Below are 14790 nucleotides of genomic sequence, written 5' to 3'. Positions count from 1 at the left end.
TTATGAACTGGATGGTGACATTGAGGTGCTCATAGCATATGTCACAAGCCCACATGCAGCACTGTGTCACTGCCATTAATGAGCACAACAAGGGCCTCTCCTCTTACCCAAAAGAAATGACAGTGGGTTTTTGCTTGTTGCGTGGCAGGCCCACGTCATGAGCCCATGTTCTTTCCACCTGGCTTGTATCAGGCCGATCGTTGCAGCAGCGAAATGTTCCACAGCGGTTACGCATGCATGCTTGTTACGTGCATGTGCTCAGATTTGGTGTTGGCAGAAGGTTGTGTGAGAGCGAGGCACACCTGGTCTGGGGTGGCCGCGCAGGAGGTGATGCGGAAGCCGGCGTCCCATCTGCGGTGAATACCCTCAGAGGGGTACTGGAAGTCCAGCTCCACGCACTGATCCACAAAGCCAGCATTCCTGCTCATCACCACAGCCCAGCGCGTGTGGCTGGTGGCCATGGACGTCACGTAGAAGCCTTCCTTCCACTTCTTGTTGATCCACTTGAACGGAAAGGAATCAGACACCTGTGAACAGCAACAACGTGACGCAGAGCAAGACAGCCACCAATCAAAGAATGCATGCGCTACAGGGGAGCAGACCACAGTTGCCAGGAATTCGGCGTACTGTCGATTTTGCCGTACCAGTCAATGGTGTACCAGGGCTGCCGTACCGGTACGCGCACCGAGCCGAAAGTATGGAGCCATCCCCTCCAGGAAGAGTTCTGGAAGCCTTGCTCAGCAACAGGTATCTCGAGATAAACACTACATGCCACATGCCTAAACCTTGCACCATTTTCAAACGACCTGTTTGAAACTGACAGTGCGGACAATTCTAACAATGGTCCGCGAGCAAATGACATATTGAGGAGCGGAACATGACACTGCGCAAGCGACCTAATAGATTTCATCAAACATTGCGTGCTTGATTTGGGTGATCTCCTTATAGCACGCACCTTGTACGACTGTTGCGTGTATGGGGTGCCCTTTGACATCGCCACCAGGCTCCAGCCAGAGTTGGAGCCTGCCATGGCAGTGATGTAGAATCCATCCTCCCACTTCTCCATGATCCACTCCTTGGGCAGAAAGTGCACGCTGAGGTTGTACACCTGCGCGGAGAAGGCTGTGCCAGCGTCCATGATGAGCGCCCAAAGCTCCTGGCAGCATGCCACAGAGGAGATGTAGAGGCCGTCATCGTTGCCTTTGACGACATGCTGCTCAACACGCATGTTGGCCACGTTGTAATGGTACCGCTGCTTCATGGGGCGGTGTGCGTTGTAGACTGTGATCCACTGCGTGGCGGGAAGGCCGAGGCGGACCTTCTTTTTCGGGGCGCCAGCGCTGTCCAAGAGAACCTTCAACAGGAGAAGCAACGTCAGCTTCAGCAATGTCCATACCAACACGCAGTGTAGAAAACATGCACTGGCTTTTAGAGAACCTCAAACACCACGTATGTTACATGGCAGCAATGCTGCACATCCCTGACAATTGACCATCAGCAGCGGATAACACTTCCGAACAATTGAGGCGTTTCTAAATGGTGAGTTCGAGCACAGCAGCCGCATGTGAACTGCCATGACGTGTGCAGTCGACACGAGCGCCAACTATGCATTTCGAGGTGTGTTGGCGGCGGTCTTGGTGGCAATCAGTAGCATTTTGCACTAGTGAACTCCCGATGCTCACGCTGATGGGTGGTTTTGTCAAAGAGAACATCCATCATGGCGAGAGCAAGTCTCTGCTGAAGTCAGGAGGGCTCCTACCTCGTCCATGGGGTCGCGAGCGCGCTTCTGGCCAACCTTGGGCGTCGGCAGTGAGAGCGTCTGAATGGGGCGTGTGTTGCGAGGACCGCAGAGCGGGTCAAAGAGCCGCATGTAGGCCTCGTACTTGGGCTCTTCATCAAACTTGAGGTTCACAACAGCCTCGGTGAACTGCATGTGAAAAGGTACTTGAGATTCCAAGCACCTCAGCTCAAGAGTGCATATGCAAGCGCGTGGAGTGACAACAAGCTGGCAAGGGTGTGGGGGTGCTCTGTGTGTTTGCCGACCTCAAACTAGTCACAGAGAAATTTCACACAAGCACACTCTTGGCCACAGCCATGCCGTCGAGGAAGACCTAATGCTCGCTACCTGTCAGGAATTAGCGCCAGCAAGCTGAAGACTTTCAGGCTGCTCAGCTGCAACGCGTCAAACATGGTGCAAACTGTGGACCTCACCAAAGGTATTGACTGACAAACAAAACCGCAGCAAATGCAAAAGACACTACCAGAAAACGACAGGAAATACTGTAACAGCTGTCACGCCCACGCCACCTGAAAACGCGGCGCATCCGAGTCTCTGCCAATCTGAGTCCACATCAGCCACAAAACCAACTCTCGTGTCTGGAAGCAATGTGAACTCTGCAGTCACACTCAAGTATGGATAAGCGCGGAACGCAGAATATGCATAGGTGTGATTTCAAACAAGCCCGGCTATAGCAAGCTATAGCTGATGCAGCCGTGAGAACACATCAAGTAACTGCAGAACCAGGCTTCCTTGTTACGTCAGCCTACCTTGTAGTCCTAGGGTTTAGAGATTACTGCCCAGAAAGCTTAGTAGATACGATACCATGTAGCAGTCTCTGAGATCGCTTGTGTACACTTCCGTAGCAACTGCTCATGAGACTGGTGAAACCTGACCTGGACCCCCCGAACCAAGCAACATGCCATTCCTATATGAAATTTTAACATCCCTACACACTGCGTAACAGGCAGCATCACCTGCCCATCCACATGCATGCAAGACAACAGGATGAGGCACTCACCTGTCTGAAAGCCTGGTGTGTGTAGCGGCACAGCATGTCAGCCGAAGTTGCCATCTTCTTCTTGCAGACGAGAAATCCCTTGTTGTCGCCCTGGTAGCCCTGCCACGGCAGGCGGCCCTTGAGCAGGAACAGCAGAGTGTAGGCGAGGGACTCGAGGTCGTCACGCCTCGATGCTGTGCGGCCGAGATGTGCATGCACTGAGGCATACCGCACGGTGCCTCGGAACACGTCGGGCCGCTGATCGTACTCCACGTGAGTCCCGCACACCACGTCCTTCCATCGTGTTGCTGCGCAGTCAGCTGCCGTCAGGCACAGGCAATGCCACGGTGTCCACTCAAGACAGACTGATGCAAGGGGCCACGGACAAGGTGGTCCCATGATGCCTGTATCGTTTTACAACACTACACGTTTTCCTACACTACACATCCGCATGGACACTGGCAACTCCAAAAGGCACGTGGGAATATGCCTTGAATGGCAGAAAGGCTCAATTGGTGTCAGATGGCTTCAAGCACACGATCGGGGACTACTGACACCAGTGGAAGTCCTGACAAGGTCAACTCCGCTTGCTGCCAGTCACTGCTGATTGCGGAACCAATCATGCCTTGTGTACGTCTCGGAAGGACTCCATTTGAAAATTGAGCGAGTCGTAATGTGGGGATGAACTCTAGATTGTGATACCACTCCTCAGAGCAACTACAACTACACACGAATGCAAGAGGCCACGTCAAGTTGCACATGCATGTGACACACAGCACTTCCCCTGCACTGGACACTCGTAACAACAAGAGAAGGAATGAGACACGGGGCCTGGCCGGAATTCTGATGAAACACAGCCGCACCTAGTCCCAAGTCCACCAAGAAGAGTTTCTTCTCGAGTGGGGTGCTGGGCTGACCGAGCAAAAAGTTCTCTGGCTTGACATCACCATGCACGTAGCCTTTCGAATGCAAGTCCTTTAGGATGTAGAGCGCCTCCACAGCAATGCATGCTACCATCTCAGATGTCATAATTTGACCCTGAGAATTCCACATGTCCCATAGGCTTGGTCCAAGCACATCCATGACCTGCAGACACGCAAATAAATTCCTGGCCCAAGCCAACACATTCCAAGCCCCCGGGTATATCACATGAGTGGCACTAAGCCTTCAATGTTCAAAGTTGACCATGTGCTGTGTAGGATGCCAAAAAAAACCACTTCAGTTTCCACCCATAGCATCCAGATCACACTCCCATTCCCAATCCCAAGCACAAGATCCCTGATGCCTGCCGGTCCTTGCATATTGTCATTATGTTCAGTTCCAAAACTTAAAGGCATGTGGTTTATGGTTCATGCATGCTGTCAAGCTGAGGTGTGGTTGACAAAAGCTCACATGCATGTACAGCATAAGTGCCTCAAAGCTTCTCACTAACTAAGCGACATGGTCAAGGAATACGGAACATGACGCCTATAATGACTAAGATTGTAAAGCAAGCAAGGGGACAAAGGGATGCAGACCCGATGGAACTTGGTGACAAGAATCCACGTTTATGAAACGTCGAGCATGAAATGGTGGTTGCACGCTGTGGTTCTCAATACAGTTGACAAAATACATTCTTGAAAGTCTGCGTTATTAAATACACTAGCGAAATGTATGTTGTAGGCATAAACCCAAGACTGAACATAGAGATAGAGATACAACATGCAGCACACACCAAGCAGGTTAGAACCATACATGGATGCCTTCGTGCAACCAGGAGAATGAACGCACCATGATATAATAGTCTCCCTGCCGACCTTTGAAATGAACCTTTGGAATGCCATGCACTCCCCCCACTGACCTGCGCAGTCCACTACACAAGAGAGGTGAGTGCAATTCAACCCGCATCCCAGTCCGCACGACGAAACAAACAATAAATCAGAAAAAATCACATTTGGGCCATAGGAAGAATCTTTTCATGCGGATTGAGTTGGGGCGCACGCGTAAACAGACCACTCGTATGGTGGTCCATAATTGCACCCCTTGCTGCTGCGGTGTTCAAACTTGAGCGCCATCTGCAGAAATAACCAAATGAGGTCTGTTCAAGGACAACGAACGGATGGTCGCTTGCAATCGGACACAACTCAGGCGTACCAAGTTGGCTTGTGGCCCATCCTTGAACTCTGTATCCTTGACGGAAATTACTCGCCGTCCGACGTACACTTGGCCAAAGCCGCCTTTTCCAAGCTTTCGTTCAACATAGTAATCGGGTGAGCCTCCGACTTGAACCTGCAGAGAGGGTAGCACCGTTAGCGATGCTCATGTGCGCAATGATCCTGCCAGCAGCAGGTTATCAGTGAGCCACAAACGCAACAGCGAGCCGTACGCAAGCAAGAATGCGCACCTTTTCTGGAACAGGAGCTGTACTTGCCTCTTCCTCTTTCGCTTTCTCTTGGGTGATGCGCTCCAGCTCCGTCTGGCCCTCCTCTTGGCCTTTCATGCCTGCTTTGGCTCTTCCTGCTGCCGCTGGCACTGGTGACTCTCCACTAGGATGAAGAACCGCAGTTTCGTCCTTTGAAGCTGACTTTGGCTTGGCAGCGCCAGGGCTGGCCCTGCCGGGCGATGATTCGTGTGCGCCTGCTCGACGCCTTGTGCTCTTGCCCTCCCCACCTAATCTAGCGTTTGCTTGTATCGCAGCGTGACGTTTTGGGCGGGAGGAACTGCGAAGCTGTGGCATATCTAATGCACCATGTGTATAATATGCAAGGTGCACAGGTACTGCGCTTAAGAATGCTGTCAGCGTTCATGTCAGGTAAGCTCAACGAGATGTTTTGGGACGACACAATTCAAAAACAAAGCGGCCCAGGCTTGCCAACGGAGAAAAGCTGCAAGGGCGTTGCACAAGGAGCGCTACTCAAGTAAGATTGCGGCAGTAATAAAGCCCTTGAACCACCAACCCCGATTGTGCGTCTGGTTGTGGATCGATTGCCGTGATGAAGCCACAATATCCCAACACACCCTCGAGTGCCTGTGGTTGTCTAATTGCAATCGGTCAAATTGTATGAATTACACTAACTATAATGCCAGTCGAAATGAAATATGTAGGATTTCATTTTTTTAACTGTCACTTCCCTGGGAGACCTGGTGCAGAAGACAGCTTTGCCATGAGTCGCAGGCTGCGAGGATCCAAGGTTATATCGTGTTGATTGACAGTGGGTGGAAAATATGGTCTGAGACAAAAGGCTGTGCGACCTTCAGGCCAGCTTGTTCGGGATCGTGGTTTTCAATACATCGCTGCTCCTGGTGTCTTCGCCATGTTGCGTGTATGGGTTCCTAGATACTGCTAGTTGTTAATTGTGTTACATCATCATCCTCATCCATGTTGTGACGTTGTGGAAAATCAAGAAAGCGTCGATTTTGGCCGTCCTTTTGAGAAACTCGTTCGTCCTGCTGGCCAAATCAAGCTTGGCATCATGCTGGGCCATCATGAGCGCAAAAATATGGCCATCTCGAAGTCGGGATTGCCAACAAAGGTGCTGGAGTTGTTTGATCCTCGCGATGAGCTGCCGTTTATGGCCCCTATTGTGAAGAAGAAGCCGGCTCTTGGTATGCTCGGTGTGGCACCGTTTGTTGGCCACTTTCCAGATCCGGATGATCCAGAATATGAACCAGCGAAGACTGAAGTTGGCAGTCAGGAGGACAGGGCCTACAGGAACAAGGAGTATGCAGCGCAGGTCTCGATAGAGATCGAGAGCATCAGGGAAAGGTGCGGTTCATCTGACATCCACGGTTGATTTCAACTTAAGTTTCAGGATCATGGTGTACGCAAACGCGCTCGTTCTTCTGCGAGTTTTGTGGAATGGGGTTTGGAAGGCTCTGTGCTTGACTGCAAACCCAACCCATTGCTTTTTGACATGGGGCAGGAAGCTGCATCAACAGATATCCTACGCTTTCTCAATCAGTTGATTTTAGATAACTATGCATTTATCTTAGTTTAAACAATCAGTAAGGACAGCTCCATTTGTTTGGCACCCTATGGCAGCAACTACAGCACATGGGTACACAGATCTGCCAGAAGCGTTTACCTGGCTGGCTTGCGAAATTTCTTGACTTCTGTGCAAATTATTCACCTGGCAGGCTGTGAATTTGGCCGCTGTTGCCATTCCCATGTATCAATCCGTCCTGGGATGGGCAGATGCAAATGCTGCTGTAAGAAGTTTTCAGGGCATGACACCATCCTCGCTATTTACTGTAGCACAGGCTCTGACAAGTGGTCTAAGCATTGCTCACTTGGAAATCTTCGGGAATTTTCGCTGAATTTTTTCTCGAGGATGCAGCCTGCGGCACGTGTGTTGGCTTTGGCGCATGCGCATGCAACTCCTATTTGAGCCCATAAATCACGTCTGTGGTTCACACATGCGGAGACGGTGCACCAACATATCATGTGGCCACTGTTCCTCTCAATGCTGACAGTCTCCTTCATGGGGCACTTGGCAACCTTTGCTGACTCTTGTCGAGAGACTCAGGCTGGGTGGCATTTGAACTGTCAGTAGGCTGATGAGTTGTAGGTTTCTATGGTTTGAGGTTCGTAGCAGCATGGGAGTGCGGGGATTGTACCGAACCATAGTGCTAGCCGAGGGCCCCTCAAGACTACAGTGCCTGCAGGAAGCCATTGTCATTCGTATAGCTACTCAACATTGCTGAGGACTCCTGCAACAACAAATGCATGCTCATCTGTTTAATAATCGTGATCACATGATCTCAACTCATGCGTGCCGTGATCTGAGGCTGTTGTCATATCGCATTCGCACCATACCCAGTTACTGCTGCAAAGGACGTAGATGAGCCCTGCTTATCCTTCAATCATGACCTGGACCATGTGATGCGCAGGCGCGAGAAAAAGGCGAAGGAAAAGGCTGCAGCAGAGCAAGCGCGGCTGGAAGCTGCATTGGCCGAGTACGATCCCAAGGCCGATGCAAACGCAGTAGGAGACCCTATGAAGACTCTCTTTGTCTCACGAATCGACTACGATGTTGACGAAGAGACGTTGAAAGCTGCGTTCGTGGAGTTCGGGCCGATCACGAGTGTCAGCCTTGTGCGAGACAAGAAAGGAAAGAGCCGGGGATATGCGTTTATTGAATTCGAACACCAGGGGGATATGAAGTCGGCGTACAAGGCGCTTCCGGCAGGCAAGAAAATCAACGACCCGCACAAGCGTGTCTGCGTGGATGTTGAACGGGGCCGGACTGTTCCGGATTGGTGCGTTCTTGGCTGACCCTGTCAGTCATCTCGCTGGTCAAACCAGGGTTCAGGACAGAAAGGTATTAAGCTGCGCGGAAGGCAACGAACAGAGGCAGAACAGATGAGCCTGCGTGGCGCACTTGTCGATGGTGTACACCTTTTGTTGATGATGTACACTCGTACTCTTTGACTTGGAGGCCACAACTTTAATGGGTTTCCAGCTTGCCAGCAAATGTGTGACGAAGGAATTGCCAAGAACCATTCAGCTTCTTCAGCAGCTGTTGAGGGGTATGACAGGCAGTGGCAGTGATGCAGGCGACCTCGGCGGTTAGGCGGAGGCAAAGGTGAGGGGCGCGTTTCGCAGGCCAAGGGTGTGCAGCACGCCGCGGGCCCAGCTACCCTGCCGCCTGCCGCACGGCTGGATGCACCGCCTCCGTCTCGTGACTATGCTTCCCGTGACTTTGGTGACCGGGACCGAAGCCGCAGGGATGAGAGACCGAGGGATTACCGTGACAGGTGTGCAACCGCCCAGGCAAAGGCTCGTGGCTTCTAGTCTTTTACAGCCAAACTGATCAATTAATACACTGCTTTTTCCCCAAGAAAGGGGCGCCCGATTCAGAAAAGCTTATGTAGGAGGGCCCGCTTACACTTTGCTTGCCCTTTGCGCTCGTAGAGAGTGTGGACGTTCATGTTTGCTTGACATTCCCCCATCGCCCGTCCTGTTTGACGCTTCATGTGCTCCAGGCTCCAGGCATCACATTTGATGCGTTCGCTCACAAACTTCGATCTCCTCAGATACTGTAAACGCCTGGATGTTGGGACAACAACGCCATATGAAGACGCGATCACGTCATAACATTTTGGATGACCTGGAGTGTTAAAATTGTCCCTGAATCCAGACGCTATCTCTACCGAGCATTTCATTACCTTTACGTAACTGTGGCAGAAAGCGTGTCTTAGCAGTGATGCCGTGGCCAATGCATCGTTCAGTGTCCATTTGTCCAATGCAAAAGCGCACTTTCAAGCCAGCATAGTCTTCATTCTTGCATGGTTTCTGACATGAAGTGAAAGTTCACCCCATTTGTTGATGTCTGGCATGATTGGCTTTGACAGCCAAGACGGCCAGCCCTTCAACGCTAGAACGAGCAGGTTTTCACACCGAGCCTTACAGAGCGGGGCATGGATGCAGACCGAGAGAAAACGGAGGAGATTTGCCCCCTCCTCCAGCATCAAGAGGGGGAGATGGAGAACGTCACGGAGATCGGCACGGTGACAGGGACAGGGAGCGCGACCGGGAGCGAGGGGACCGGGGCCGTCATGACCGGGGCGACCGCGACCGGCGAGACAGCATAGACGATCGCAAGCGCGACCGTGGCCGTTACGGCGATGATGATCGCGATTACAAACGCTCACGAATTGATGACCGGGACCGACGGAGGTAGCTTGGAACTGCGATGTCAACCTTTGTCCTGGAATTACACATTGCTGTGATGATGGATCCAGCACCGTAGTTGGCTAAAATTCATGCGTGGAGAGGCTTTCCAGGCAGCGTGACTTTGAGATGTATCCGGCAGTGAGACGATGAGAGATGATGCGTGACGGGACGTTTCCTATGTGTGATCCGAATTCCAGGTGTCTACTAGAGGTTTTTGGATTAAATGGAGCTATAGAACATGCCCAACGCGAGACCGTCCAACAGTCCGATACTACGCCAGTGTTGTAGTCTACGGTAATGTTTTTCACACCAGAATCACACTCACACTCCCAGTGTACATGCATATTCGTGCATTGCATCGATCAAGGCATACGACTGCAGCCTGAAGTACAAGGGGCATCGTACGGCATCAAAACCGGATTGTGACGCCCGCCATGCCAATTGAACCTCAAACACACCTTGGTGGGTGCAGTGGTCTTGCATGCCAGGTTGTCCTGTTCTGGCCGCTTCACGACCTGCGCCTGAGCTGACAATGCAGTCCACTTGGATCGCATTGCCATCGTGGAACAGATTCTCAGTATGAGATGTATTGTCGCAACATAGCCTCTTCGCCGATCGACAGAGATGGATACACGTGAATGCACATGAGCCATGGGTAAGGGCTGCATGGGTCATGTTCACACGCACATTGCGCGGTGCCGGAGCCCCGGTCGAGGCCTCAGTGTCCGGAATTGGCACAGGCAAATGAGCTCGACAGACGAGCACAGGCACACGTTAACACAGGCACTTACACGGATAGTTGGGGCTGGAAGAGACGAACGGGAGCTCGAGAGGCACAGGGTGGCCGGCATGAGACGGGCGAGTGCTGTATTGCTAGGTGGCGTGGTATCTCAGAAAGCATGATTGCAAGAGCTGAGAGCGTGCGCAGCGGTGAGAGCGAAGGTGTTTGAAAGGCGACCTCACAGGCACACGCAGGGGAGCTCACAGGTGGTAGTCCAACTAAACTAAATGAAACCAAACTGTGTGTGTTACAACGAAGCGGGAAAGCAAAGCAGAAATAAACTGCAGACAAGGACGACTCAATTCAAGAACACACGAAAGAAAATCAAACCAAACACACAGGAAAACAAAGAAAGAAAAAAAAGGACAATCAAAACAGCTAGCCGACAAGAGTAAGGGAGAGCAAAGCAGGAGCGCTACAACACGACACACCAACCCCTCTACACCTCACCTGCCTCATCAACCGGCAGCTCACAACCCGGCATGAACTGCCGGCCCACATTCTGTGCAAAACAACCAAACTGTACTACGAGAGCTGAGACTGCTTACCGGTAGCACTCGAGGCCAAGGCCTTGTGCTGCAAATGACAACCCCAAATCACAAATCACCATGTGTCGAAGATGAACTTGTCGATCAAAGCATATGCATTGAAGGTGTCAGCTTGTAATTTGGTGGCACATGAACGACGTAGAGTTTCCAGTAGGATGCATATCTCATGGTCAGTGTTCTACCAAGACATGATTGCTTGGTACTGCAGTACGGAAACTGTACTACTTAAAGTCAAGTAATACCTTGGTTACAAGCGACAGGGCTGGCAAAACAGGAAAAAACACAGAAACTAACACTGAAAACAACGTCACAAACTAAGACAAAACACACAAGAAAACCAGCAACCTAAGCTACGCAAGTAATACAGTTTCGCGGCGGCGGGTCGGGTGTCTAAAGCCGCTATTGTCCGGACCGTGCGTCGGGAGCTCAGCTGCGCCCTTTGCAAGGGCAATGCGCGCATGTACTACAACTCTCGCGCATTGCTGTGCGTGTTGGACACAACTTCCAGCCAGGATGTGATGAGCCGGCAGAGGGCCCGGTTGAGGTCTGACTAGCTTCGTTGTTTGTTTGTGTCGCTGTGTGCTTTGTCTTCCTTGTTCTTTTCTTTTGTTCGTCTTTCGGTAGCCTTTCCTAGATTTGCCGGCCCTGTCGCTTGTAACACTTAAAGTCAAGTACCTTGGTACACAACGGATTTGAGTTCCTCCTCTCACCAAACGAGTGAACCATGAAGAATAAGACACTTGCAAGTTCTGTGATGCACAATAAAAACTTACTTCTTGGGGGGCTTCTTGGATTTAAACACCAGGATTCCCAAGTAGTTCTTGGAGTTGCCAATGTCCATGTGGTTGCAGTGAAACGATACATCATCATCAGCTCACATGCATGTAGCCTTCATGAATGCCACGCCCCCAAAATTTCGTCCACTTACCGTATTGATCAGAATTTACATTGTTGCGTGATTGGGGATACTCGAGCCATGCACCCGAAACTACAGCGCTTGCCGGGGTTGTAACACAATGATGTGAAGTTCTTTAAGTCTGCCCTGATGTGAACCAAAATCATGAACATACAGAGCCTGAGAAATCGGGCATCGCATATGTACTGCGGTAACATATTGCAGTGTCCCTTCCCACAACCTAGTGCACCTGTGTGTTCAGGCAAGCCCTGGGCGCTTGTGCTTACAAGCTCTGAGCAATTTTGACTATGATCAGTATGGTTGCGTCTTGAATTACAGGGTGGGGGTGATTATCCAAAAGGCTGACTGTCGTCTATATCTGGCTAGGGTATAGCATGACGCGCACTCGTCCTCCCTGCACACACCCCGAGATAGTCAGTCTTGCAAAGACTCTGAAAAATAAATGAGACTGGAACTCGTGCCGTCCGGCTGTGAAGACACATGTAGCAGGCCACGCACATGGCCTGTCCAGACAAGATGTGCCGTGATCAATGATCGACGAGCAGAAAGCCCAAAAGTTCACAGCAGACATAGCAACATGTACGCATACATTCCTTGGATGGTGGAACTGAGGGCGATTTGCTAGGACCATCAACGCACTACATTCATTCACTCCACAGCAATTACTCTCTGCGTGACACGATGTTAGTACCTCTCTGTCCGGGTCCTATCGCCATACCATTCAATAATACCGGCCTCAAGTCATGGCACATGCCTAAATATGCTATTGACAAGCCATCTTGATCACATGCACTGCGCATCAGACTATCCCATATGCAGGGATACGGACTTGTCATCTCCATACAAGCGATCGTTTAAAAGACAGCTTGAAAGAGAGTCAGGGTGCACACCATTGCCCTTGGTGGCAAGTTCTTTGTGAACTTGGCGCGTACTGTGCCTGTTCCGCCATGTGGTGCCACGATCTGCATGAATGCCGTACATCAGCCGCGCGGAAGTCTGAAGTAAAATGCCGTATCGCTTGTTGTGTCGCAACCGAGGAAGGCCAAAGTCCCTTTAAGGTGACTCTGCAAGCACGATGTCAGAGACAGGAGCCAGGATGAAGGTTGCTAGCTTGTTCAACGTAAATGTTGAGACAGGTATTTTCTTTACGAGTAACATACCCTGCCCCACATGCACCGGAAGTGTGTGCCCTTCTTGAGTGTTGGGGCCTTGTAAATGTACGCCACACGCTTTCCCAAGTAAAACTGACCCTCTACCTTCGTCTCCACGCCGTCAAGCTTGAGCAGAGCCGTGTGATTGTATTGGGAGTTCTTCCCACTGCGCACAATGTTCGTGTCAAACACATTCTCCGGCAGGCAGGCTCGAACGAAAGCAACCAGACACAATCCCACTTACCCCCGGAATCCCATCATCGCCGCCGTGACGTACAACCTGCAAGCAACGTGCATTTACTGATGTCTTTGTTTCAATGTACAGCAAAACGGTTTGTCCTCAAAGCTTGCGATAGCATATCTTACCTCACATTCTCCCCGCTCATTTCGCCAAGTGTTTGACAAAGCGACAACAACGGAAAAAGAATGACTCAGTCAAAGCAGAATGTTAAATGAGGCTTCAACCTCGCTTTCAGAACAGAACCAGAGTTCAGTCAGTGGTGGTGCCCCAAGCCCCCCTACATAACGCGGTCGTTCCGAGAGCTCCCTATCGCAAAGTAGCCCAGTGCCATTGCTGGATAGAAGACTTCCAAACAAAGTCTCAATAAAACTTCTAGACTTCATCCGGATTCATAAACGTTTGTGAGCGTGCTTCGACACAGTTGAAGGCTTTTAGACTAAGAGATCCTTCCGGGTTTGTGCTTCATGGCTCCGAGCATGTGTCCGATGAAACAAAGGGTTGAGATATAGCTTGATGTTCAGCGGTAATCACGCAATGTACGGCTCGCGTTGCAGTTCAAGGCTGGTGCTGAGTTGATGCACCGTAACCTCTGCTCCTGCACTCTCTGTTCGATCGCAAGCGGCAACGAGTGAGCTAGCAATATTATTGGAGCGGAGTCAACACAGCGCATGCAACCATACAATCTGTGTTCGTGTTTTACGCTATCAGATGACTGTACAACCAGGCTGGGGCTTCGAAGTTTGATGGGGCAACCTCAGCTGCCACGGCTATGCCTGGCAACGCCCTCGCGCCCACAGAAAGCATCGAGTATGGCCGCTATAAGTGGTATGTTTACTGGAGCGATTGAATCACAGCTGACACAGCGCCTCAGAGTGTGTGCCGGCACCTGCGGTGAAGGCACTTCAGTTCAAAAGCAACAAGCAAATGGTTCACAGACCTGCTCAAATGACCTCATGGAAGGCATATTTATCTAATAAAAGGTATCCCATACGTCAGGAAGGCTGGGCCGTTGCTACCAGCGAGAGGGACGAGGCAAGCGCACAACGTCCTCGTGAGAATTAAAAGGGAAAGAAATGAGAACGAATGGGAACGAATGGGTAAATTACAGCAAACAAGAAAAGCTGGAGGGATAACACCAGTGTATAAAGCATGCAAGGATTAACACCGAGATATGAAGCTACTTGCGTGGAAGTGGGCATAATAGCTGTAAAATACGCCGCGGAGAGTTGATTCTCAAGGACAAGTACTTCAAATCCATCTTCACAGGCGGGCAGAATGGGTGGGTGTCTTCTTACAAGGGCGTGAAGTGTCCTAGGGTGGCAGCCCAAATTGTGGCCGCTGCATGGCAAAAAGGAACTCAAAGCTTCACGTAGTACAGTACATGGGAGCACAAAAGATGGGAGGGGTGCATGGCACATCACAGTTTGTGAATGTCGGTGTTCCTGGCAAGATGTCCGCACGAAAGGGGAAGTGCAGTTGGACACGTCCACAAGCATCGAGGGACATGTTTTGTATTCAACCGACACAGCTTTGTATCGAAGCATCCAGCACACCTTGTTTCCCAGTCTGTCGTCTGTAAAACAATTCACGATACATCATGAAACACAGCCTCATGACTAAACGTCCCTCAGCATGTTGTCATTTCAAGTGCAGTCAACCATAAACGATCCCAAGCTGGTCAGTCCAGGTTTGTGCTGAAGAGTGGTTCAATCCCATTTTCA

General features: G+C 50.9%; 2 protein-coding genes across 2 annotated transcripts; both read right to left on the bottom strand.

The window, feature by feature from the left end:
• Nucleotides 1–248: 248 nt before the first annotated feature.
• On the bottom strand, nt 249–5256 carry LOC149810040 (casein kinase 1-like protein HD16; the record flags this gene model as incomplete). The annotated part of the gene is made up of 9 exons (XM_089994459.1): nt 5161–5256; nt 4911–5045; nt 4758–4831; nt 4548–4617; nt 3641–3863; nt 2799–3085; nt 1760–1927; nt 956–1354; nt 249–527 (listed from the first exon to the last, which is right to left on the bottom strand). Coding segments are annotated over exons 1-9 (1731 nt in total), but the record flags the coding sequence as incomplete, so codon positions are not given.
• Nucleotides 5257–11975: 6719 nt separating this feature from the next.
• Nucleotides 11976–13233, bottom strand: LOC149810039 (large ribosomal subunit protein eL33y-like). Its single transcript, XM_089994460.1, has 5 exons — nt 13195–13233; nt 13073–13108; nt 12838–12994; nt 12568–12639; nt 11976–12071 (listed from the first exon to the last, which is right to left on the bottom strand). Exons 1-5 carry the CDS (start codon nt 13212–13214, stop codon nt 12030–12032), a joined length of 327 nt encoding a protein of 108 aa, XP_089850586.1. The 5' UTR covers nt 13215–13233; the 3' UTR covers nt 11976–12029.
• Nucleotides 13234–14790: the final 1557 nt, after the last annotated feature.

The sequence above is a fragment of the Nuphar pumila genome, unplaced genomic scaffold, assembly GCF_984573655.1.
Source record: "Nuphar pumila unplaced genomic scaffold, dmNupPumi1.hap1.1 HAP1_SCAFFOLD_567, whole genome shotgun sequence".
In the NCBI taxonomy this organism is placed as follows: domain Eukaryota; kingdom Viridiplantae; phylum Streptophyta; class Magnoliopsida; order Nymphaeales; family Nymphaeaceae; genus Nuphar; species Nuphar pumila.
This window is presented reverse-complemented; position numbering and strand designations above follow the sequence as displayed.

Bases quoted from the DNA above. Each gene is read 5' to 3' on its own strand.
- LOC149810039 (XM_089994460.1), bottom strand. From the start codon at position 13,214: ATGAGCGGGGAGAATGTGAG. The intron at 13,109-13,194 runs GTAAGATATGCT...CGTTGCTTGCAG, and splicing joins ATGAGCGGGGAGAATGTGAG to GTTGTACGTCACGGCGGCGA. The intron at 12,072-12,567 runs GTGTGCACCCTG...GGGTGTGTGCAG, and splicing joins ACTTGCCACCAAGGGCAATG to GGAGGACGAGTGCGCGTCAT.